Source organism: Ammodytes marinus, assembly GCF_949987685.1.
Source record: "Ammodytes marinus genome assembly, chromosome: 12".
Lineage (NCBI taxonomy): Eukaryota > Metazoa > Chordata > Actinopteri > Uranoscopiformes > Ammodytidae > Ammodytes > Ammodytes marinus.
In genome coordinates, this window is record NC_137216.1 from 10,812,370 (window position 1) to 10,837,578 (window position 25,209).

General features: G+C 39.6%; 1 protein-coding gene across 1 annotated transcript in view; it reads left to right on the forward strand.

The window, feature by feature from the left end:
• The window catches only part of dpp10 (dipeptidyl peptidase like 10), a gene marked incomplete at its 5' end in the record, with an annotated part of 93,254 nt that overhangs the window by 54,057 nt on the left and 13,988 nt on the right, over nt 1–25,209 (forward strand). The window contains 8 exons of the mRNA XM_080037577.1: nt 8,150–8,202; nt 10,914–10,995; nt 14,653–14,773; nt 15,852–16,006; nt 17,867–17,964; nt 18,398–18,521; nt 20,871–20,909; nt 23,915–24,022. Of these exons, the coding sequence (XP_079893703.1) occupies nt 8,150–8,202; nt 10,914–10,995; nt 14,653–14,773; nt 15,852–16,006; nt 17,867–17,964; nt 18,398–18,521; nt 20,871–20,909; nt 23,915–24,022 (780 nt within the window). The remainder of the gene's footprint in view (nt 1–8,149; nt 8,203–10,913; nt 10,996–14,652; nt 14,774–15,851; nt 16,007–17,866; nt 17,965–18,397; nt 18,522–20,870; nt 20,910–23,914; nt 24,023–25,209) is intronic.

The window sequence follows — 25,209 nt, forward strand, 5'->3', positions numbered from 1 at the left end:
GGTGTGTGAAATACAGGGGCTGTAGAAAGGAATAGTTCAACATTTTTAAATGCACATATACACACATACTTTGTGTACAGTTACTAGTGATTATTTCACCTATTTCACAAGTATTGTTCTTGTGCACATTCTGTAATGTGCATGAGCTCCCATATATTCACAGTGTGCAGCAAAGCTGCATGAGCATATGGGATCATGTCCGATCGCTGTGTTTGGTGGCATCCGGAAGCTGTGTGTTTTCATTAATTTAATGCAAATGTCATTTTGTATTACATTGTTTGCCATGATTGCTTTTTAGAAATGTTTTTCCTTTGTTCAGGCCCGAAGCAGGCTTTAATGTGGGCCTGTTATAATCCCAGGCTTTGATCTATGAATTGTACCATGAAGTCTGTGCTTGCAGTTAACCGTAACCTGTAATGAATGATGAAAAGAATTACAAAGAGACCTGGATCTCCTGTAAAACAAGTAAACGAGTCTCCCGCTAATTGCACACTTTGATCCAATGCTGACTTTGAACTGGGAAGTTATATACATCACAGTCTTTGTACCTTGGGCAGTGGGCACTGGTTATAGCAGGTAACATGGATCCTCTCTGTGGTGAGCGAAGCACTCTCCTGTTCCAAGGTGTTGGGGAAAAGCTCTTTTAGCTTCACCTCTCTGCAGGATTACATAGTGTTATCTGACTTCTCTGTATCTGGGAGTGATTAAGCTTGATAAAAGCTCATAATCTCTGGGATACACGCCTGTTTGTATTTTAGCCTTGTAAACATCTTGTAATATGCCTTTGGCAGTGCAAATCCTCCCAGACTAGTCCATTGCTGTTTGTCCAGGCCACTTCAGTGCCATGTTCAACAGGCCCTCACCAGCTCCATGTACCACCCTGTTCATTCCTGATACACAATATATCTTTACATGACAGGACTTAGACTGGTATTTATAGTCCTTCATGTACAGTACAGTGTGAACAGGAATGGAGCTAGAACGGTTCCCTTTAGAGTCCCCGTCCTGCTCACGACTGACCACAATTCTCCAGCCTGAGGAACTGTGGTTGACCTTTCATACATCATCTAATGACGTCTGTGTGGACTAGTCAAAAGCTTGCAAAAGTATTCATACCCCGCCACACATTGCATTTTGAATGAACCTAACACTACAAATCACCCTATACACACCATCATCGCAGTGAAACATGGTGGTGGCAGCATCATGCTATGGGGATGCTTTTCTTTAGCATGTACAGGGAAGCTGGTTAGAGTTGATGGGAAGATACAGTAGATGGAGCCAAATACTGGGCAGGAAACCTGTTAGAGTCTGCAAAAGACTTGAGACTGGGGCAGAGGTTCACCTTCCAGAAGGAAAACTACCATAAACATACAACCAGATCTACTATGAAAAGGTTTAAATCAAAGCATAGTCTTGTGTTAGAATGGCCCAGTCAAAGTCCAGACCTAAAAACAATTGAGAATATTGAGAAAGACTTGAAAATTGCTGTTGACAGACACTCTCCATCCAATCTGATGCTGAACCTGAACCTTGAGCTATTGACAAAATATATCAGTCTGTAGATGTGCAAAGCTGGTAGAGAAATACTCCAATAGATTTGCAGCTGTAATGGCAGCGATAGGTGGTTCTACAAAGCATTGACTCAGGGGGCTGAATACTTTTGCACGCCACACTTTTCAGTTTTTTATTTATAAAATAAAAATAAAACCACGTTTCATTTTCATTCCACTTCACAATGTTGCGCCACTTTGTGTTGGTGTATCACATAAAATCCCAATAAAATAAATGTACGTATGTGGTTGTAACGTGACAAAATGTGGAAAATTTCAAGGGGTATGAATACTTTTGCAAGCCACTGTAACTGCATTCAAATCATTTGGGGGTATTGTTTAACACACTTTATTCCTTAACATGCATATTTTCCATAATTCTTCACCAAAGCCGAAAAACCATCGAACAAGAAGTAGAAAATAGCATCTTAGCTTTAGGCAGAAATAAACAGAAGACTGTGGGTTTGAAGTTGACTGATTCTGAGTGACAGCCTCCATTGTTGGCATGTCAAGGAGTCACTGGATTGTATACTTGCATTTGTTAATTGTTTTTCAGTTGTAAAGGTACAAGATTTCTGCTAGTTCTGCCTGGAAACATGCAGGGTTGAAAAGGCATTTTTTCCTGAAGCTCTGTCATCATTGTTCTGAATAATGCCAATGGATTTGCCTTCAAAATAATTGATGTCATGTTAGATAGATTAATATTCTAATGTACCACAGTCTCAGAGCTCACCTGGTATTCTAGAAAAATAACCGAATATTACACTGATGTATCATAGAATGGGGGATTTCTGCACCTGTGTCCCATACCAACATAGCTGTGCTCTGTTTGCCTGTAAATAAATTGAAAATTAGTTTGTTTGAATGGTGGCAGCTGGAGCGTATGTTGATACTCACTACTATGTATCAAAATGTCTCCAATCATAGCCACAACATACAGACAATATTCCTTTGTGATGTTGTTGTTGAAGTACAACACCTGCGTTTCTTACTTTGTCTGTAAAAGCCACATGAACAAAGGGAGCAAGGAGAGCAAAAGCATAAGTCAACAAAGCAGGCACAATTCTAAACCATGCACAGAAATAAAACAAACATTTAGCTATTTATGCTGGACATGCATGACAAAATATTTTTTTAAACTATTTAAAAAAAAAGTCTTCATCAAAGGTATCTATCCCTTTAATATCTGTGGTGGTGGTTCCAATGTGCAGGAATGTGATGGCGTAACATTAATGGCCTATTTAAAACTGAGATTTTGTTTTATTTTAGAACACTGTGAATTCATGTTTCATCATGTAATCGACATATACTGTACTATGAAAGAAGGAAACTGAAGTGAGCTTATAGTCCCTCATTGCACAGAAAAAACTGAATGTAAGCAAGTCAAGGTCTGTCCGTAAACTGTGAGAGATGTTTATATAACAAAAAGTTTGTGTTCTAATGTTACACTGTAGTATCTACAAATAAAATGCACTAACAAGGTTTGTCCTAAACGTATTATAACCATCGGAACCATTGCCCAGAGCTACGAAACCCAACTGTTGGTAATAATTGGTATTTTTGCTTTAAGAATGTAGAAGCTGGGGCGCTCCGGTGGCCTGGTGGATAGAGGGCGTACCAAATTGGCTCAGGCCTCGTTGCAGTGGTGCATGTCTCCTCCCCCCCCCCTTTCCTCTGTCTCCCCATTTCAACTCCGTATTGTCAAATGAAAAAATTATCTTTAAAAAAAAAGAATTTAGAAGCTAATTAGTGTTATTTCTGTCAAAATGGAAGTCTTGTCAAAACTGTTGTGAGATATCCTATCTAATTAGAGTCAGAAAGATCTTTGGATTTTTCCCTGTGCGTACTTTTCTCAAATTAGAGCAGAGGGTGACGCAGTATCATCCGTTTTAAAGTTTGACATTTGAGTCTTTGAGAATAACCCAGGACCATGGAATGAAGATGAAATATTTCCTCTAACCCCCTAACCCAAGTTATCTTAGAACCACACTAATGGTGCATCTTTGGTCAAAGCCTCTTAAAGGGCCCGTTATAATGGGAGGATAGTGCTGGGAAACAAACACAAAGGTGCTTTAAAAATGTCATTGTCTCTGTAAATGTACCCAGAGGCAACATTTCCATGGTAACCCAATGTTGTCAGGATGCTGCACCGTGTCATATATCATATAGAAACAAAGCTTTGTTATTCTGTAGTAGCCATTTGTAGCAACATGTTTTCCACTGTTTGGATCTGTCCAGGAAGCTTCTCCCATGAGGCTATTGATTTTCTCCTTCAAGTGGGTTGATGCCAAGCATTGCTAGCAGGAGACTACAGGAGTTACACTTTTTATGTGCTGACATCCCAAAACACTCATTAAGTGTCTGTGCTTTCCGTGTTGCTCACATGTTGTTGTGCTTTTATGTATGACACAATATAATCTGTATTATATATCTATATAAAGTACACACTAGGGTGAGCTATAGTGAAAGCAGCTTTGGGTTATGTTCTAGAAGACACATTTCTAATGAGACATTTCTGATAACACGGATTACTTTACACAATTACAGACAAGGATGCTAAGTTATTTTTAAAATGACAAAGTGTTGATTCTTAAATGTTTACTTCATACAATAGTCACATACCATATTTCAGAGGGCTACAGATTCCTATCCGATTCTACTGAAATTAGGAAAACTGTTTTCCACTGATAAAGAACAGTGCATTTTGATTCCATTTTCTATCCAGTTCCTCGCAGCAAAATATTTCATATTTTTTTTTATTTCCTGACGTTTTCCTCATATTTGTATAGGCTTGAGCAACCCAGAAACACATTTAGGTTGGGCGGTTTTAGCTGTGGTGTACCACTGCTTTCATTGTCAGCTATAACTAAATCAGTACATTTGGATGAAGTGCTCTTCAAGGTAACAACTGTAGTGAGACACTGATCTTTTGTAAAGGAAGAGAAGCCACATCTGTAGTAGCACCATTCAAGTATGTGTTTAGTTCAACTAAACTAGCTGGATGGTGTGACTTTAGATAAACTAATAAGCTGCCATCTCCAAGTTAAATATTTATGAACATCATAGCAATATTTGCGCGAGCCCCTTGGAATCTAGCACAGTTAATGAAAAATAAAGGGGGGAAGTAAGAGGACCACCCATTTGACAGATACATACTGCTTTAGGTTGTATTTACACATTTTGGAAAATCATGAATCCTCAAGTTTAATGTTTTTTTTTGGTTTAATGTTGGAAGCGATTCAAAAGGATAAAGGTTTTCCGAAGGCTTGGTTGTCATATTGTCAGAGCTCATACGTATGTCCTTTCAAAGATCAACCTTGTAATATGAATAACATTGTGTTTTGTTTGGTACCCATGCTTTTGGTACATTGTGTTCATCTTCACAGCTGCTGTTGTATTTGAGTGTTGAAAATGTCACAACCTTTTTATATATATAATGGTGCTGGCAACAAAGGTCACCATGTGAGCTTTACAGAGTATTGCTGAAATGTTCATTTGAGGACTCCTGTGGGGCTTGTGGATGTTTTTTTTCATTTTGTGGCAGAAAATAAGGGAGCTTCAGTCTGTCAAAGTTTGAGAAATGTGTCTGAGCTCCTTGGGCAATCAGTGTTTTACACAGTTCTGCCACAACACAGTGGGATATTTGTAATAAGGCTGGAAAATGTTTATTAGGCAAGCTCAACTCCTGTGTCGTCTGCAGTACATTCAGTTGAGCGCTGAGAATTTATGTTCTGCATGAAGTCGATATGAGACATTTGGAGTTCTGTGCATCCCCTCCTCTCTACACAGTAATTCACTTTCACTATGAACAAGAGTCTGCATTATTGATGTCCCAGCTTATTGTTATGGGCCGTTCATGGGTGCTTGGGCAGGAATCCAAAGCCTTAGTGTAGTCTTTGTATAATGTATTTATAATAAGCCTCATTTAAATCTGTTTAATTTCTTAGACTTGTACTTTGGAGAAAACTATACTTATATACTCTGTTCTCTGTAGAGGTTAGACACCACACACAATTGGCCATAAACCTGATATTGTTAGTAGTGTTTCACATTTATCGGAGTTGTAGCATATTGTAATTATTTCTCATCTCTAACAAGTTATTGTTTGCCTCTAACTTTACACATCCTGCAGATGCAAAGCAAAACTTGCGTTCTTGTTTTTTTTTACCTGGCAAATGTGAGTCCAATATTCACTTTTCCTTCAGCTCTGTTTTGGTCTGCCCCAGCTTTTGAGAACCTTCTAATATGTCCATGTTAGCTTGGCGCTAAAATGTGGAGCTTTAAAAGCTTTTGAAAACATATGCCTGCTGCAGCTAAAAAAACAAAGGGCGGTGTCACACCTGATAGTCTGCTTATAGTTTGCTTCTTTGGTTTGCACCAGATGCAAGACTAATTCTTTGTTTCGGTATTCAACCGGTTCGGTTATCTTCCACAGCTATCATGTAACCCGATTCAGTTGGTGAAGAACCAAAATGCAGCGGCATAAGCCAAGTCAGAACACTCTTGTCTCTCATTGGTCAAATGTGTCTTGATTTTATTTATTTCCATGCTGCAAAACTAAAGAAAGTAGATTGTTTTACTCATCCCGTAAAGCATAGCATAGATGGCTACGGGAGCTCGTTTAGTCCCAAAATACTCAGTGCTTCCAGATGTTGTGTCCGACTAAGTCCGTTCACGTTCTCACCTCAAACGAACCACACCAGAGTTGACTTTCCAACTTTTAATATAGTTTTTCGATCCATTGCTTCCATAGACACACTGATTTACTGCTTGATCTAATGTAAAGTAATTTCTTCAACCTACATCTATGAACAACAAAGGAGTATTTTTTCCAACTCACATTGTTTAACAAATCCAAATGCAGTTTCTCAAACGGTCAGCGGCACACATATGAAAATAATAACTAATAGCTTGAATACTTCAAGCATTGTCTGTGGTCCCTTCAATGCAGTTTTTATCTACACTACAGTGCTACGGTTTAATACACATCTTTTTTACACTAGGTCCGTCAGGCAATATCCCAGTCCTACAAATTATTTAGGAAGTTAAGTCTTCAAGCAGGAATCCTCAAGCAGCCATAACACACTTCTAAAAAGAAAAGGAAGAAAAAAAAAGTTTGCCTGAAGGAATGGTCCAAAATAAACTCCATCTTGGACAATGTCTTCCAATATTGATGGAGAGCTGTTGTAGCCTCTGGCCAATCCCTTCAAGGTGTACCAGGGAGAATTAAAAATTGTTTGCCACTTGGGGGCAAAATACTTCTCAATGTTACAGCATTCAGCACAATAAAAAGCTGCTGATAGCTAATTTATCTAGACTGTTTGGAAGCATACGATTGCCTTGTGAATGAAGGCTCCTTGAATCTGATGGAATTTTCAGCAATTTACATTTCTTTGCATATCTTTGTGAAAGTACAGGCACATAATTCCATATGGTGTAGCTTTTACTTTTGTATAGTTGCTTGCATTTTCACATTGTTTGTTGGGATGCTAACTTTATTTAGCTGCATTATTAATATCACTGGTTGTAGTCTTTTATTTCTTGTGGATTTACCTCTCTTGTTGAACGGCTTCGAGGTTGTTAGCTGTCAACATGTGAGCTCTGCCATGGATAGGATTTCAACATTACTAACACACACGACTAGTTTTTAAAGCATTACTTTACCCTGTGAAAATGGATGGAAAAATAGAACAATGTTGCATGTGCCTTCGTCATCACTCATGCTTGCTTGTCATTGCTATTTTGGTAAGAGCTTCAGTCATTCATCAACAAGGGCCCCTATCGTTGTTCAAGTCTACAGCTCATTTCAAGTCCTGCTTCAACTCCATTATTTCCATGCATATTTGACAGCATTGAAGTATGCCCTACAAGACTGGAAAGGCCCTTTCTTCATGGATGGGATGCTCACTATTACACCTATACAACGCAGCAGTTAAGGGAACACAATTTCCTGTTTCAACATGCCCCTCTCTGGGTCCAAAGAGTTGTTATTTTCATTCTCTCTCCATCCATCTATCAATCTAGACAATTGCACAATTTAATAATAGAAATACAAAATGCCCCCGGCTTAAACCAGGTGTGCCTGAGGTTTTGCCTCAGTAGTAAAGAATCACATGTCAAAGTAGCCTCTTGTCATCAATTCCACTGCTTTGTATCAGAGCTGAATATATAAGAGTCTTCTTCCTGAGGAGATGCAGAAATGGGGCATGTTTCTGTGGCCGATCACCAACTGCGGTCAGATTGTATATTATCATGGCAGCCACAGCTCCTCCGGTGGGAGGGGGGGGGGGTTCAGACAGCTTTACATGCACCCCTCTGTCACTTTAAATGCCTATGTGTCTCTCTGTCTCTCCCGGGCTTTCAGCACAGAGGCACTCAGCGATAGATGGAATTAAAATGTCTCGTCCCACAGCTGTCAACCATGCAAATTGCATTGTCTACAGATTCTATCGCTGAAAACTGTTTTTGTTTGATACCTTTCTTGCCTTAATTTTTCTGTCATGATGTCATCATCTTAGGCACTGCTGCTTCTCTGGTCAATGTTTCAGACAGTCATCTTTTAATCTCTCTCTCTCTCTGTCTTTATATTGATGCAGGTTTACCGTCACTCCTACATGGCCTCCTATAGTATCTACAACATTCACACACGGTAAGCCTTTTTTTGTTCTCCTCAGCAGGTGTTGTGAGGCAAACTGTGTGGTAATACTCTTCCGTACTTATATGGGTTAATTTAAAAAGTAGTATGCATAAGTAGCCATAAACACTTCCTGAAGTTGTAAGGAGCATATAATTTACTATGATTTCTAAGTGGATTAATGGATATGTATTTGGATACTGGAGTTAATAATACCCTCAGAAAGTGTAAGTCATTCTGATACTAAAAATATGTATATCGTATTAGTCTGACGAAAATTGGGTCAATCATACGCTAAGGGTATTAAATTACTTTACTTTCCTCCAAGAACTGTGTTTCACAGCCACTGCTGCTGTTGACTGTGTTCGTAAGCCGGCCAAGAAATATCACACCTATTAATTCTAGCACACAACAAAGTAGAAACTTGAATAAATAGACTTGGCTCACTTACTATCCCCACTGCTCTTGGGCAATGAGCCCAGGCTAGTCTGACTGCAGGGTTCTGGCTGATGAACTGAAAACTTTATCAATGTAAAGCAATATTATATTTTGTTGTGATGGAGGTTGAGTGCTCATATGTCTGATAGGATTTGTCTTTTCAAGGTTTTTATATATTTAGAGCAGGGGTTCTCAAACTTTTGATAGCTGAGGGCCAATTTAGGAACCCAACATTGGACCGAGGGCCGCTGAAGAAAAAATAAATAAACTGAAATTTCAATGGGCAGCGTCTTTGTCTTTACATTTAACATGTATTGGTCTCCATCCAATAATGTGTAATTAATAAATGAAGGACTAGGTTTCATTTCAACATGGGGGGGGGGGCCCATCAAAAGCGGGGGGGGTCCCCCAGAAAAAGTTGAGGTTCGAACACTTCATTTTGTGCATTCTGGTTATTTTTTATGCAGCAATTTGTGTCGTCTGTATTTATTTATGGTGGACATGTTAAGGAAAAGACAACTAGCTCCCATTGACGCAAATCTAATGGAATATAAATCAGTAAGGCATTCTGTATTGCATTCAAATATTTATTCTACTTTATTGTTCAAAACTTTCTGCACATTGAAAACGTATCACCTTTTGTAGGACTCACTACTCATGATGCAGCAGCAGTGTTAACTATTATGACACTATACATTGGAAATAAACTGGGGCTTTGAGTGTTTTTTTGTAGGACTCACTACTCATGATGCAGCAGCAGTGTTAACTATTATGACACTATACATTGGAAATAAACAGGGGCTATCAGCAGTCAACAAGGCAGATAGTTCCATGGCTATCAGCAGCTAGCTAATGTTAGCTAAACTTTAGGCAAAAGAGTTATAAACCAGATAATGTTAGCATCCATCCTTAGACACTTGACCTATACTAATCTAATTCACCTTGAAGGTGAGAAACAACAAGCTCACTATCTAACAACTTACATTGGGACCACTGCGGGAGGCTGACCAGCCGTCTGCAACGAGAGGCAGAGGCCAGCCGAACGTCGGCAAGTTTAAGATGGTACGGTCCACTGTAGGTGTCAGGGTTTCAGGAAAACGACAGACAAGAACCCAATTGCAAGACACAAAACAGTTCAGGTGCAGCAACAAAGTTTAATTGGAAGTGGATGACAAACCAGGTAGCAAAACAGCGTGGCAACAAGTCCAGTTGGGGCAGGCAAAAGGTTAATCCAAAACAAAAGTCCAAAAGACAGGTAGAAACACGAACAGGCAGGCAGGATGAAATCTGAATGCTGGAAAGCTGGGTGAACACACTAGGACATCTGACAATCTGGCAACTGGCAGACCAGGTGAATGTAATTAACAGGGAGTGCAGAGCAGGAGGGAGTGGCCGGGTCTGAAATGACATGAGAGTTAGAAAGGAAACCAGGAAAACAGACATATGAAAACAAACTAAATACTGGCTGAAGTTGTGACAGTAGGGGTGTTATTATTAATAATTGGGGAATGAATATAAACAATTAGGAGGGATATTTAAGTGCTTCGACCCCTGTACTGTTACGCATCCCCTCTGTGTGTTTAGATTATTTTTTTTATAATTCATAATTCAATGCGGGCCGCCAGATATGTTTCTGCGGGCCGCCATTGGCCCGCGGGCCGCTCTTTGAGAACCACTGATTTAGAGAGAGATTAGAGATTTTTGATCAATTCTTTCATTTTCAGAGTGGCATTTTCTTTGTATATTTGTGTCTCATTTTCAACTGGACCAAGAGCATCTTTGACATCAAATAATAACACAGGCCATTTTAACACAGGGACAGACTGTCCTAGAAACAATTTTCAACCATCAACTTTTTTTACATTTTTGTTTAAGGTGGAGTCAGCGATTATGATGAATGTGTGTTGTCAAATTCACTTTTTGTCCAAATCAGTGGATATCTCCTGAAGATCCATTACCTGTCTGTGTGTGTGTGCTTTGAAAACAAATCCAGTGTTTATTCACAGCCATAGGCTCTGTAAACGGGTTTGCTGCTAGCTAGGGTGGGTCCCGTTTGTTAACATCCCCTTTGTGTACAATGCCTAATCTGTGAATTTGCTTTGGATTTTGTTTTTCCAGTGCACACATTTAGACAGATAGTAAATCTTGAGGAGGTACTTCACAAATTTTGACTAAAAGTGCTTTTGACAACAAGCTATCTCTAGAATCGCTGACTCCACCTTTAATAATGATTAATTGAATAGCCACTGCCACATTATTGATGCCTTGCTCATTGTGTTTTCTTTCAGGGAGGTTTGGGAGCTGGACCCTCCAGAGGTGGTGAACTCCGTGCTGCAGTACGCTGCCTGGGGATCGCAAGCACAACAACTGGTGAGAACACACAGACAAGACATTCCACAACCTAACAATGCCTTTCAGCACCGCCTTACTTTGCCTGCATTAGCTTAATTGAATGGTTAGCGATGATGATCAAACCATGTACTTTCTGTGTATGCATTACTTCATTACTGTCTCATTCCTGCTGAAGCTCACTATACTTTTGTGTGAAACCATATTTATTTTCCCAAGGATATACTTAAATAAAAAAACACAGTTTGAATAATATTAAACTTCACCAAGTAATGAATGCAAATCGATTCAGGAGTGAAGACTCATTACTCATACATTTGGCATAGTAGTTCTATCAAATAATGAAATTGGCTAGGACAGACATTTTTTTTTTAGTTTCTCCATAAAGTAGCTTTCAACCCCAGCATATTTGTAGCTGAGTCCACCATCCATTATCAGACGTGAGGATTTCTACGGAAAAATCGAAACCAATATTTCCAACTCGAAAGACTGTGCTTTTAGTGCCATGCGCTGCAAACTCCAATCTACTCATAATGTAATTAAATGCAAATGTTCTCCCTCCGTACATTTCATACATATTTACACTGAACAGATGTGCTGGTGTTTTGTATGTTGACAGCTAAAAGGTTAAAGCATAGTGATAATTTCAGCATGTAATATGTGCGCATTAATCGAACACGACTCCATTAGGTAGTAGGTACTCATTATGGTGATAAGGAGGTGAGAGCTAGACGGGTGTGAAGGCTAGCCCTGGAGTGGCATGCACAGCATCATTAGCTACAAGTGCATATTCTGAGAAAGTGACATGACATGTGTGTTTTGTGAAACAGTGTGTAAATCAGCCTTCAAGCAATTCTTTGGATTTTTTTTTCTCATTAGTAAGATGCCAGAAAGCTACTGTATGCTTCGAACAAGAATAATATGGGTCTGTTCATCACCTTTTAAGCAATGCATTAGTCACACATAGCAAAACAAAAGAGGACCTGTTGAGCAGGATAACCACTTATTTCCAGTTGATATTGATATTATAAGTGAATTCAGAACCTTTGATAAACCATTATTTTTGTCATGGTAAATGTTTTGCCCTTTTTCTGAAAATTACCACTGATAACTTTTTTTTAAATTCATCTTATTTTGTAGTAACCTGTAGTTATAAGCATTATATAGTCATACATTGGTATTGGTATGCTAACCCTTTTTAATATGTTTATGTTTGTTGAGTATGTAGAATATAATGCTAAACAGAAGTCATTTTTTTCATATTGTTTCATGCATTTTGCCAATTTACAAACCCAACAAACAAAATAGCACAATAAGCAATCATTTGGAATGTTTGTGTCTGTCCACAATATGAATGTCCGTCCGATACTCACTCTCCTTCTAACTCTGTTTTGGTCACTCTCCACCAACTCATGAGGGAAATATCTGTCTTTTTAAGCTCCTGAATCCTGCACCATGTTCAACAGCTAGTTGCCAACTTTCTCCATCTGCTGAACACATTTACATGGCCACATCCACATGTACATTAAAAGAGTTGTTAGTTGCTGTAGTTGATATGAAGTTGGAAACCTCCCCATTCACAACAGTAATTTTTTCGTATAATGCCAACTAGATGTAATAAGATGTCTCAATTACTGTCTTTGTTGTACATAAAAAAATAATCTCAATTTCCTATTTTCCAGGCCAAGATCTCTTAGACACTTGCTTAATTTCAAACCTGCAGTAATAAAACCTCATATGGCTAATTGTACTCACCGTACAATTGTGCAGTTATGAGCCCGTTTATGTTAACCCATTGATGACTATGGCAATCTAGGATGCATGTCCTTAATGCCTGAGGGTTTTCTGAAAAAATAGTACGAATTGTCAAGTCTACCAAAACCTTAATATCTAAGCCTGTGTAGCACATAGAAACATGAAATAAAATACATTTAAAAGTTAAGGTTCACAGGTTTTATTTAAACATGCTCCCTTAGCGCTTACAAACCAACGAATATTTCTAAAAATCGTCAAAATTAGATGAATTAGAAAATTATTAAATATTGTTAATAAATAGATGCAATGTGTTGTGTGATTTTCGTCAGTAGTCTATAGTAGACCTTGATTCTACGCACCAAACGCCACTAACTGTTCTGTCGCTGACATAGCCGGCGTATTTTTTTTATTATTTTGTTTAATTTTTCAATTTAATTTTTTTTTGATTGACGTGATTTTCGGCAAACCACACAACTTTTGGTTGGTCACGTGGTCTTAAAAAAATCAACAAAACCCACCTAATGTGTAATTGAACCAATGACAGTGCATTCTATGCTGGTAATGCCATGAAAATTAGATAAAGTAATAATGCTGCGCGACGCAGCATCAGGCAGGAGAGCCAATGTGGCATCGCGCAGCAGCCGTCATCAATGGGTTAAAGAAGAGCTTTGTTCTTGCAGCGATGGCTGTTAAATAATCCTTTCTCTGAAGATTTTAGCACATTCATTGACTGCCTTCTGGACTGATGATATCTCGATGCCTTCCAGCCAGACAGCAGACGGCCCTGCTGACTGTGGGGTTATGCGAGTGCATGGAGAGGCTGTTTGCTAATTAATATTTTATGTAAGCTCCCATAAGGCCACATACTTCTGGCTACTGGAAAATGCCAAATAAAGATTCTGTTTCCATCTCAGACAGTCTCTGGTCTGTGTTATGTCGAGAGATTGTTGGACAAGTTGTATTTGTACTTTGTGAGATGTGTCAGCCAAGTTCAGCATTGTTTTGTTTTTATGGGAAAGTATGTAGCCCTCTCCTCGTAATGGATAGGACTGCTAATATATATAATATAATGCAAAGTACTCATTTTTAATGGTGCCAATTTGCTACATTGTAAACAAATATAGGTTAAAAAAACACAATGTGGGGCGCTCCAGTGGCGTAGTGGTTAGAGCGCGTACCATAATGGCTCCGGCCTTCGTTGCAGTGGTCGCGGGTTCGAATCCGACCCGTGGACCTTTCCTGCAGGTCATCCCCCCTCTCTCTCTGTCTCCCCATTTCAACTCTGTACTGTCTAATAAAGCTTAAAAATGCCAAAAATATATATAAAAAAAATAAAAAAACACAATGTAATTTACTGAATCCACTGCAAGACTACATCCCAGAAAAAAAGCTTTATGAGAAATGTTGGTTCAAAATATTTAGCATGATGAGACAAAGAATAATAATGTCATTGACAGAATTGATTATTAATATTATATTTTCATTACTAAACAGAATGCCTTCCTATGATGATGGTACCCACACTCATGTCTAAATATACAGATGTCTAGTGTACAACTACCCTGTTATGAAAACCTGCAGGCATATAGCTGAAAAAGCGAAATTTATTTTTAATTAATAAGAGTAGAGGTGGTAGAGGATTTCAATTGACTGTTGAGGCCTTTGATGGAGTAACAGGTTTACTTCCATAATCCATTTTACAGTACGGTAGTTCAATCCATTGCTGGCTTACTGATACTGCCTTGCAGATACTGTGTGAATTTAATATAATAATAGTTAACCCAGTGATTGTGTGCTAATGTTGTGAAGCCTGAAATGTGGAACAGGGAAGGTTTCACAGCTATGCACAAGTGTTCCGCTCTTGCAGCATTTCTTTTTTCCTGTCATGCAATGTTACATTTAGACTGTGCTCTGTCTCTACAGATCTACATATTTGAAAATAACATCTACTATCAATCAGACGTCAAGAGTAACTCACTAAGGCTAACGTCCTCCGGGAAGGAAGGGGTCATCTTCAATGGGATTGCTGACTGGCTCTATGAAGGTAAATAACAGCTCATTCTCCTTCACTGGCATTCAGTCTAAAGGCAGAAAAAGCTCCTGGTTCCTGGTGACTGATTGGTAGAACTATAACCTATAAGGAACTTGAGTTCAGTTAGTAATGTGTTGAGAAACTGCACTGAGTCTTTCCATAAACTATACATTCCCTGTGTTGAGAAACATTACCTTGTACAATTTAGTGGTTTGAATATTCATAATGTTTGCTTTATTGCAGATATATGCCCACAGGGTGTAAGGAGTCGTTTTATGTGCTAAAAACTAAACAAACAGCGCATGCACTTAATGGCGTTGGCCAATCTCTAAGGAGAGAAGGAAATTATGTAAATGTTATACAAAAGGCAAGGCAAGGACTACTTAACACTGCATTTTCTATTAAATCACAATTAGAGTACATTTAAACCTTTAACTTACATACAATAGAATCTGAACTTTAATTATTATGAAGATTTTTATTTTTTAAATATACTGTTAACAAATTATAAAAATGTATCTTATCGAGTGGAATTTGAGTGTTAACACAACACATTTTGGCACCCCTGGTGTTAGTGTCAAAAAAGAAACAAATGCATAGTCACACCAAATTCTACACAGTTAAAGGTACAGTGTGTAGTATTAATTGCATTTTTCGGAACAGACTTGTTGTATGCAAGTTGTTTTAATTAGCGAAAAATCTTTTGAAAATAAAAGTTTTGGGGCAACTCCATGTTGCACCGCCATGTGTTTTTATTATATAATAAAGTGGGTGTCCTGGTGAAATGCACCTGTTGGAAGACGATGGAGAACTATAAAATAAAGAACTAAATAATACATCTTCACTTCACCACTTGGTATTGTGGATAGACTTGAGGCAGTGGTGGATGATGCCATCTTTAGTAACTAGCTTCTTGTCCTTGAAGGCCACCGTAGCTTCATACCCTTTAGCTAGCTTTAAGCGATTTTGTGACAGATACTTTTTTTTTTATTATTTTGGTTTATATTATCAAAATCTTACTTATTGATCCTTATTGGAATATTGATTTCATTCAAATAATTGAACTCATCCTGTCTTACCTTCCAAACAGAGGAGATCCTTCAGACCCATGTGGCCCACTGGTGGTCACCTGATGGAGAGCGGCTGGCCTTCCTAGTGCTTAACGACAGTCTGGTTCCCAACATGGCTCTGCCTCGCTTCACCGGCATGACATACCCCAAGGGAAAGCAGTACCCTTACCCCAAGGTGAACAGTATTTAGAAGACACAAGTATCACCATATTACTGCAAAGTTTAAATGTGAAAACATTGCCATTAGCAAATACGTAGCACAAGATTCAGGTTTTAATTCCTGGTAGGCGAAATAGCACCATTAGCAGTAGCTGCTCTAAGTGTGTCACACGCCAACTGAACTGGCAACTCGGGAGCACACAGCCACACCTCTGTGGGAATCACATCAAATCAGTTTTATTTATACATAGCCCAGTATCAAATATAGCCATTTGCCTCAGTGGGCTTCACAATCCGTACAGTAATATAGACACCCTCTCTCCTGAAGAAAACTTTACCAGGGGAAAAACTCAGGTAGCAACAGACAGAGTAGGGACAGACACAGCTGCTATCGATATCACATGTACAGAACAGACCAAGAGAAACAATACATAGGAACACAAATCAACAAAATGATCAGTGGCTGTTTTAGAGAACTTTTAAGTTTATATGTAACCCAGGGATGTACCAACACAACCTGTACTTATTATTCAAGTAATAATCCAAAGGCATACACAATCTAGCCTGGTGAGTCCAGCCTGATCGTTGGAAGCTTCACATTTGTTTCTCTTCTGCAGATCAGTCTGGCCTTTCTTCAATCTCCATGGGGGAGGAGCCCACCAAAAAATGCCTGGGCCAATCAGGACCTGTGTTTCTGACCTAAGTTTCGTCCCTTAGAGTGGAAGGCAGCTCCTAAATGGTTCATGTAGTCGTCAATCCAGCCACGACAACAAGAACCAATCAGGTGCTTCCTTCCACCCAAACGGACGGAAAAAGGGGTGGGTCCTGTCTGACTGGACACCAGATTGACGACTACATGAACCAATCAGGGGCTGCCTCACACTAACAGACTGGCCAGGCTCCTCCCCACGGAGATTGGAGAAAGGCCAGACTGATCTGTCGCAGAGAAACAAATGTGAAGTTGGCGAGATCAGGCTGATCCCACCAGGCTAAAAACAATAGAGCAAGTCCTGTATAAAGTATTACCAGTTCATTTTCAAAACATACGGTATTGCACTACCACGACTACTTTGCTGTTGTGGTGTTTTATTTTTCTCCCACATGCTGTATTGTAACAATTTGATACCAGAGATTTACATTTTGACACACAGCTTGACACACAGGTTTTGTTTTCAGTCTCTTGGAGTCTGTGTAGAGCCGCCACTATCAGAGAGCAGAGTGTTCAGAGACTGTACACTGAAAGAGGGAACAATTTTCCCAAACGGCTCGACTTGGAACAGAATGCAGCACACTGCTACAGTGATCATACAAACTAGTTGGCTAGCAACAACAGCTTTCCTTGCCTTTGATTGAAAGCAACACCTGTTCTCTCTGTTGTCGATCTTTCCGTTGGGCTCTCCGTGAATCCTTTTTGCAATTTTAGGCATCACAGGAAAACAAAGTAAAACAAGTTGTTGCAGGTGAAATGATAAAGAAAAGGACCACACAGCATTTAACATTTCTCTCATTTAAAAACGATTTATATGAGGGCAATGATGGATTTCAAATTCCCTATAATTGTGACTGATCATTTATTCATCTAGTATTACTGCAATCCAATTACATTTTCCATTATTGCTGTTTTGTTTGTCAGACAAAACTTCTAATAATCACTGAATAACAACATGTGTATAATAGTCCAGGTGTACAGTATGTGCGCTTTTAATAGTAAAAGTTTTTTTTACAGATATCGAAAGGATTTATTCCAATTGGCTTTAGCGTTGTGCAACACATCATAAGAAACCTTTGACAATTTGCATCGTGTTGCATAAAGAATTCCCCATTGCCATGATGTGAAGCTTTTGTCTGTATTCTAACCTGTTGGTTCTACATGCAGGCTGGCCAACCCAACCCTGTGGTGAAGCTCTATGTGGTCAACCTCTATGGGCCGACGCACACACTGGAGCTCATGCCTCCAGACACACTCAAACTACGGTAATGGGAGCTGCATTGTGTTTGTCAAACTTAAGCGTCATCACCTGTCGTGCAACTTAAAGGAATATGTTTGACATTGTCTCATTTTCACTACTTGTAGAAATGTATTGTATGGGGCTGACCATCGGTATATGACTATTCTGCCTCAATAGTGTGACATTTCATCCAAATCTTAACATAGAAATGGTGTACTCAGTTGCAGCAGGTTGACATTAAAGTGATTTTGTGGAGAAGACCAAGGTTATTTTCTTTATTTTTTCATCTTCAGTGTATTTGTTTCCTACTTTACCATAGCTACATGTAGAGCCTATAGTAAGTGTTACAATTAATCTGCAACTCCGTGACTTACAGTATATAATTACAACTATTGATTCTTGACAGTATACAGATATAACTTGAAATAACCAATGTAATTCTAATGTTCTTTTCTTAGAGAACATTATGTCACCATGGTGAAGTGGATCAGTAAGACCAAGACATCTGTTAGGTGGTTGAACCGAGCCCAGAACATCTCCATTCTAACTGTGTGTGATACCACCACTGGAGCCTGCGTAACGGTGAGTGAGAGAGAGAGTGTGTGTGTGTGTGTGTGTGTGTGTGTGTGTGTGTGTGTGTGTGTGTGTGTGTGTGTGTGTGTGTGTGTGTGTGTGTGTGTGTGTGTGTGTGTGTGTGTGTGTGTGTGTGTGTGTGTGTGAGAGAGAGATTGAGAGAGACAATGCACAATGCTCCACATGTAATGTACTGCTAAGTAGTGCACTTTAATGGCGTGCTCTTTGCAAGGTATATATTTGCTAAAGCCTTGTACCAATGATTGAGTTCTTATACCTTACAGTATGTATAACTTCCAAGGTAACACCTGTCGAGTGTTTGTTCCATGCAAGTTAAGTGAGCCCTTGAGTTTCGTCTATAGAGCTGTTAAGCGGAAGTGGCGGAATTACGGGGCATGGGACCTCTCGGCTGAAAAAAAAAATAATGGGAGTCTATGGAAAGTAATCTACTATTTTCTGGTTCCAGTCATTAAATGCCTTGGATTACATATATGTTTTGTATGGGTCTAAATGATAATTTTTCATGTGAAGAGTTTGACGGTATGTTGTATGATTATTCGTCTAACGGCTTTTGAAAAAATGTTACGAGAACAACTACAAGTCTTGTCGCCTCTGTGACGTCACCTCAACACATTCCCTCCACTTCTCGACTGACAGTGCTAATGCTAATGGCTGGCGTGGACAACGCCAACAATCTCCCCACTCGAGAAATTGAAACTCTCCACATGTCCACTTGTGTAGTGGTTTTCGCCACGCTGAAGACTTTTGTCTTGTCATTGAAAGAAGGCGGTAAAGTGCATTAAAGACACAGCCATGTTTCTGAGCTAAGCGGGTGCGAGTGGTGGTGACGTATATCATAAGTGTCAAGAGCAGCGAAGAGCTGTAGTCCACAAAAGCACTCTGCACAAAACCTGACCATATCCAGCTTCTACTCGCTAAATTGTTCCATTCTTTGCACGAAAAAATACCATCTAAATCCATACAAAACATATGTGTAATCGAAGGCATTTCATGACTGGGACCAGAAAATAATACATTTCTTTCCATTGACTACCGTTGCAATTTTTCGAGCCGAGAGGTCCCATGTCCCGGAAGTATGCCACTTCCGCTTAACAGCTCTATACAGCCACTAATTGGTTGCTATGGGCTTTGTTGTTTTGAGTTGAAGATAATCTAAGTAAGAATGACAAGAATGTGGCATCTGTTATTCATGTCAGACAAAAAGTACACACACTAAAGTTGTTTTTCTTCAGTTACGCATATAAGTAATCTGCATTTCACAGGCACTAAACTATTTTAAATTGAGAGAAAACATTTTCAAAAGATAAAAAACAATGCATCAAACAACAATCCCTGGAAATAGCAGATCCTGCAGATATCAGAAATGTCTGACAAATATATTCAATTTCTAACTTGTACAATCAATCAAGCCGATTCAATAGGATCTATACTTTTTTTGATCTTGTATCTGATTTCACCTATTAATAAACCACTGAAACAAGTAGCAGTAGTCAAGCCCCACACAGTGGAATAAGACGGCTAGCTTGGAAATGTTTTCCACCCATTTTAATAACGTTTAATTGATTGACATGAAGTACAATCCTGAAAACAAATGAAAAAGGAGTTGTGAAAGTGCAATACACAAAATATAGAAGGAGCTCGGAGCTATTTTGATTGACTTGTGCTAGCACGTTTCTGAATGTGTCTGCTGGCCGTTAGCTGGTAAGCTACAGTAGTTCACCATAAAGCCCTATCTGTTCATATTTGTTCAATTCAGAATTACTCGGCTTAAAGAAAACGTCCATTTTCTCTGCATATTTGGAGGACAAACAGCTTTGTTAACCCCGACAGTTGAGCCGTCGGTCTCAACCGGCCGCTCTCCGGTTCTGTGCTTCCTGATTTGGTGTGATTTGTACGAACAAACATCCAAGCCAGCCAAGAGGCAGCTTAGCCCAGGCCTGGACACAGCGCCCCAGCCTCTAGTGCCAAAAACCCTGGCTCTCGATCATGCATTTTGGGTTTGAAATGATGGCTCAGACTGGGCAATGGGCTCCCGAGGGACTGGTTAAAATAAACGACAAAATAAGGCATCCATTATGTGACAGATGTTGTTGTCTGGAAAAATATACCACTTAGGTTTTATTCCATCGAAAGCTTTACAAAACATGAACAATGTAACACTTTATCTGACAGGAAAAGGAAAAAATATATTTTTTTAGGGAGAATATATCTGCAACATTTCTCTATATTTTGTAAATCTCTTTGTAGCGAATAAAAGCATAGCACTGTATAAGGCTGTACAAGAGGAGATTTTGATCATATACCAGTCTGACAATTTGCTTTGACATTTCTTTCCAGAGACACGAAGAAAGCTCCGAGCTCTGGCTTTCCAAGCAGGTAAAGTGCTCTCCGTGCTATGTGACATAGTCCATACTGTTAGGAAATGCATTGGCTCCAGTGCTGCAATTCCACTTAATGTCTATCATCTCTATCTCAATATTTTTCCTATTACGGTACATGCATTAAGGAAAATGTCACCAATATTCATCCTCATCCCTACCTATCCTTTTCACACTCTTCTTAATACTCTCTGTATCTTGATGGAAGGCTCTAGTCTTCTCCGAAAATCCTACATGCGATGATGCAAACGTGTTTTGAGCAGCAGTAAGGTGAATTAATGTCAGTTCCTTGTATCGTTCTCTTCACAGCAAACCCTGAAAGCTAGGGACTTTTTAAGTATTGAAGTGTATTGGGTGCACGGGAAAAGGTTTTAAATTATAGCAGCCGACATTCAATTCAATATTTTCAGTTTAGATTGTTCTTCCAAGACGTTTACAGAATTGTGCAAAATTTCTGGAAATAATGTTTTCACGGTACACAAATTATTTTATTATCCTAAAAAAAACAATCCTATGCTTGTGTGGTAATGTCAATGGTGCCATGGACACTATAATAACCTGGCATCAAATAAGAGCCGCCAAGGACAGGACATGACAATGTACCACTGGTTCCTTTGAGATATCGTACAAAAAAACTTTATTCAAACTCTATTCAAGGTGCAGTGTGTAAAGGGAATTGGCGTTTTCCAGAACAGAGCCTTTTATATCTACATAGGAGCGGGGTGCGTCATCATGTTTCTACAGTAGCACAGAACTCACAAACATAACTGTAATGGTTGGGTCTGGAGGACACAGGCGCGGAGACAGTATAAGTAAAAAAGAAGATTTATTTTAGGAGAAACCAGCAGGGTGTTAGGACCGTGATCCGGGGAGGGAAACTGGCTGGCATGGGGGTCCAGGGAGAGAGCAACGGGGCAAGTCCAGGAGGCTGAGTGGAAGCAGGCTAGAGCAGGCAGGCAGGAGGGGTCCGGGGGGTAGTGCTGGTGGGTGAGGGCTGGAGCTGGTGGCTGGAGTCAGGCCGGGAGAACTGTGACAGAGAAAACAGGAGTTAGCCAGGAAAAAGTGCAAAAAAGCGGAGCTGCAAACAGGTGAGCTAGAGAGAGAACTGACTGTGTGGAAACAGAAGCTACAATCTGGCAGTGTCTGGAAGGTAGGCCCGGGTATATGAGGAGCAGTTGATGATGATTGATGGCAGCTGTGAATGCTGGTAATTGACTCCAGCACACCTGGCTCCAATCCTACAATTAGACCAGCACAAAGACAAGGGTAAAAGGGAAAACATAACACAAGGCCAAGGGGCCCAAGCGGGATCATGACAATAACAGCCTTATTCATTTTCGAAGACGAAGAAGAAGTACTATATAATAAATAACTAAATACATTTTACCCCATCACTTGCTATTGTGGAAAGACTAAAGGCATTGGTAGGTAATGAGATCTTGACTAACACCTTGGTGTTCTCAACTCCACAGACCTTATAGGCCACCGTAGCTTCTGTAAATTCTCATTACAGGAGGGGTAGACAGAGCAATACAACGGTTATTACGCACTGCACCTTTACTATTAGAGAGAGTTGGGAAGCAGATTGGGAGGCAGAGGACAGACAAGACAGTTCCTGGCATGGTTTGATCATATAGCCCTGCAGCTCTATATGTTTGGCTGTAGCAGTGGGTAGTGTGTAACCACTTGACAATCTTGGCATGCAGAGTTGCTTTGCCTTTGTTAAGGTGCTAGTCGGTGAGACACTCAGTCATTTACTGACTGTGAGGTTGTGACAGCGCATTGAGTGGGCCTCTGCTTACGGGTTTCTATGTGACATTGTCTCATAAGACTTCAGAGGTCCACAGCACTTTCTTGGAAATGCCAAAGGCTTATTCTGGGGGAACTTTCTCCCTCTGAGGCAGACTGTGTTTGTGTTACTGAACGAGATATTCATGCAGTATGGGTTTTTGGAATTCTAACTCGTAACCCAACTCAGTTTCTAAAATGTAGTCCATTCAGATAGGCATTGCCTCAATGCATGGCTGAAATGTGTGCTTATTTGGCTGGAGTTCAAATATGAACGTGCAATATTTTCCTCCAAAATTGGGGAATATTTTTCAAAGGTAGCAGAAACTTGTAACTAATAGTACTTAAAGGGGGACTCTATTGCACTTGCATTGAGGGACTCACAAGACACAATTTAGAAAAGAGTTCTAAATTGATGTACTGGAGGTTGATAAACTTTGACTTTTTGTCCATAGTATGAGTAAAGCTCCCAAAATACAGTTCCCATGATCCAACTAATAGAATGCTTCTGTTTAAAGCTCTCTGCTGGTATTAGTCACTCACACCTCATGTCTCCAGTTTGTAACACAGTCTATCTGTTATATATTTTAGAATCCTAATGAGAGATAACCTTAATGACATCATCAAGGACTTTATAAAGCCCCTCCAGAGCCCCATAAGCCATGCTGGTTGTTTGAACAGGATGAGTTGCACACCCCATGATGAGTGAATCGACCTTCATGTGTATAATCAGTGCAGTGCCCCGTAATGTACACCAATTGGTTTGAATGTACTTTTAACCACCGTCTAACTTCGAGTTTGAGGAAGTGCGAAGTGCTGCAGTTTTCTCTCTGCCCATCATTCTAACCACCCATTCCATTTTCCTAATGTTTTTTATCACTCGCACTGTCAATTTGGCAGTAGCAAAAATAGCTATATGTTCAAATGAAAATGTTACATAATAGTACTTTCTAGCTTAAAATAAGTGGTTCCACTATGGAGGCCATTTGCATATCACTCATCAACTATGCATCCATGTGTTAATGCTGTTGACATCAGGGATAAATACTGTATATGTATGCCTCTGAGAACAGCACAATCAGGCGTTACACCTTTTAATAAACATACATTTAAATCACTCACGTTTATGCCAACCCTTACGTATAGGAATGCGTTGATTGGTCTAATTGGAGGGAGAGGTACTGTGGAGTTGATGCATGTTTTTGCTTTCTGCAGACCCAAGAACCAGTGTTCTCCAGAGATGGCAGCAAATTCTTCCTGACTGTTCCGGTCAAACAAGGAGGACGTGGAGAGTTTCATCACATCGCCATGTTCACAACACAGGTGAATGTCCAGTCTGTAGTCGTAATTTTTTTTTCCTTCAATCCAAGAAATAAATATCTTAACAGGAAAAAACAAGGACAACAAAACAATGAATCAAGGACAATTTAAAAAGTTTGAGATCACAGAAAAAGGTGTGGTTTCTCTTTGGATGTTGCTGTTTACTTGGGTGTGTAACTGTTACAAACGGTCAGACTGGACATAAGTCTATTAGGTGGAAGGATGGGATGGGGCGGGGTGGTCAAGTTATGGGAAAGCATGAGGAAAGGAAATCTAGGAGATCTAAACCTAAATTGTCGCCTCATGTTACCTCAACTTTAATAAAGCCGTTTCCTTCTTGAGTAGTTGAGTTTATGCTCTCAAATAGTTAAACAAATATTGAGGACATTTGTCCAGGCCACCATTGGCTTCGACGCCAAGCTTGGTATCGCAAGATATTGCCGGTATATTGCCATTCACTCTAATACAAACAGAGAAGAGCCTTCTGTCTACGAATATTTTTTTCTGTTCATCGATTCAATTATTCAGTCAGTGCATCAAGGACATGGGAGAAAGAACACACTGGGCATGCTCAATGGGTCCCATAACCAGAAGGTATCTGCTTCAAATTGGACCCGGCGCCACATGGAAACTGGGACGCCATTTTTCAATTCAGCATTCTTCTTATAATAGGTCCATGCCTTAGTCACAGCAGCAAATATTTGTCCTGGTGTTGTTTAACCATTAGTATGTGTTGCCATAATTACGAAACTGTTTGCAACTGATTTATGACAGTATACATTTCCGTAACAGTATTGGCACCAAATCCAACATAAACAACTCTGTTTTCATTGACACAGACTCTAAAATACCCCATCTGTATCCAAAGAAGTTGCCATGTGGATTTCAGTAATGAACAGGGTTATTTGAAAGGAGGTTTGGTGAGTCTCTCTGCTGTTTTTGTATAGCACAGAGGTTCCTCCAATTGTCTTCCAATTAGGGGGAACTCTTTCCCCGTAGCAGAATTCATGCAGTATTAGTTTTTGGAGAAATAACTGACTAAGTAATAAATAAAATAACTGAATAAGTGGGTGAAGTGCCTCACTGAGAAAAATATACTGTCAGTTTTCCCTTGAAGACAGTCTAACAGTCTAACAGTCTCCCAAGTCAAAGTCTGGAGCTGAATGCCCGACCATTAACCAGTGAGCCAG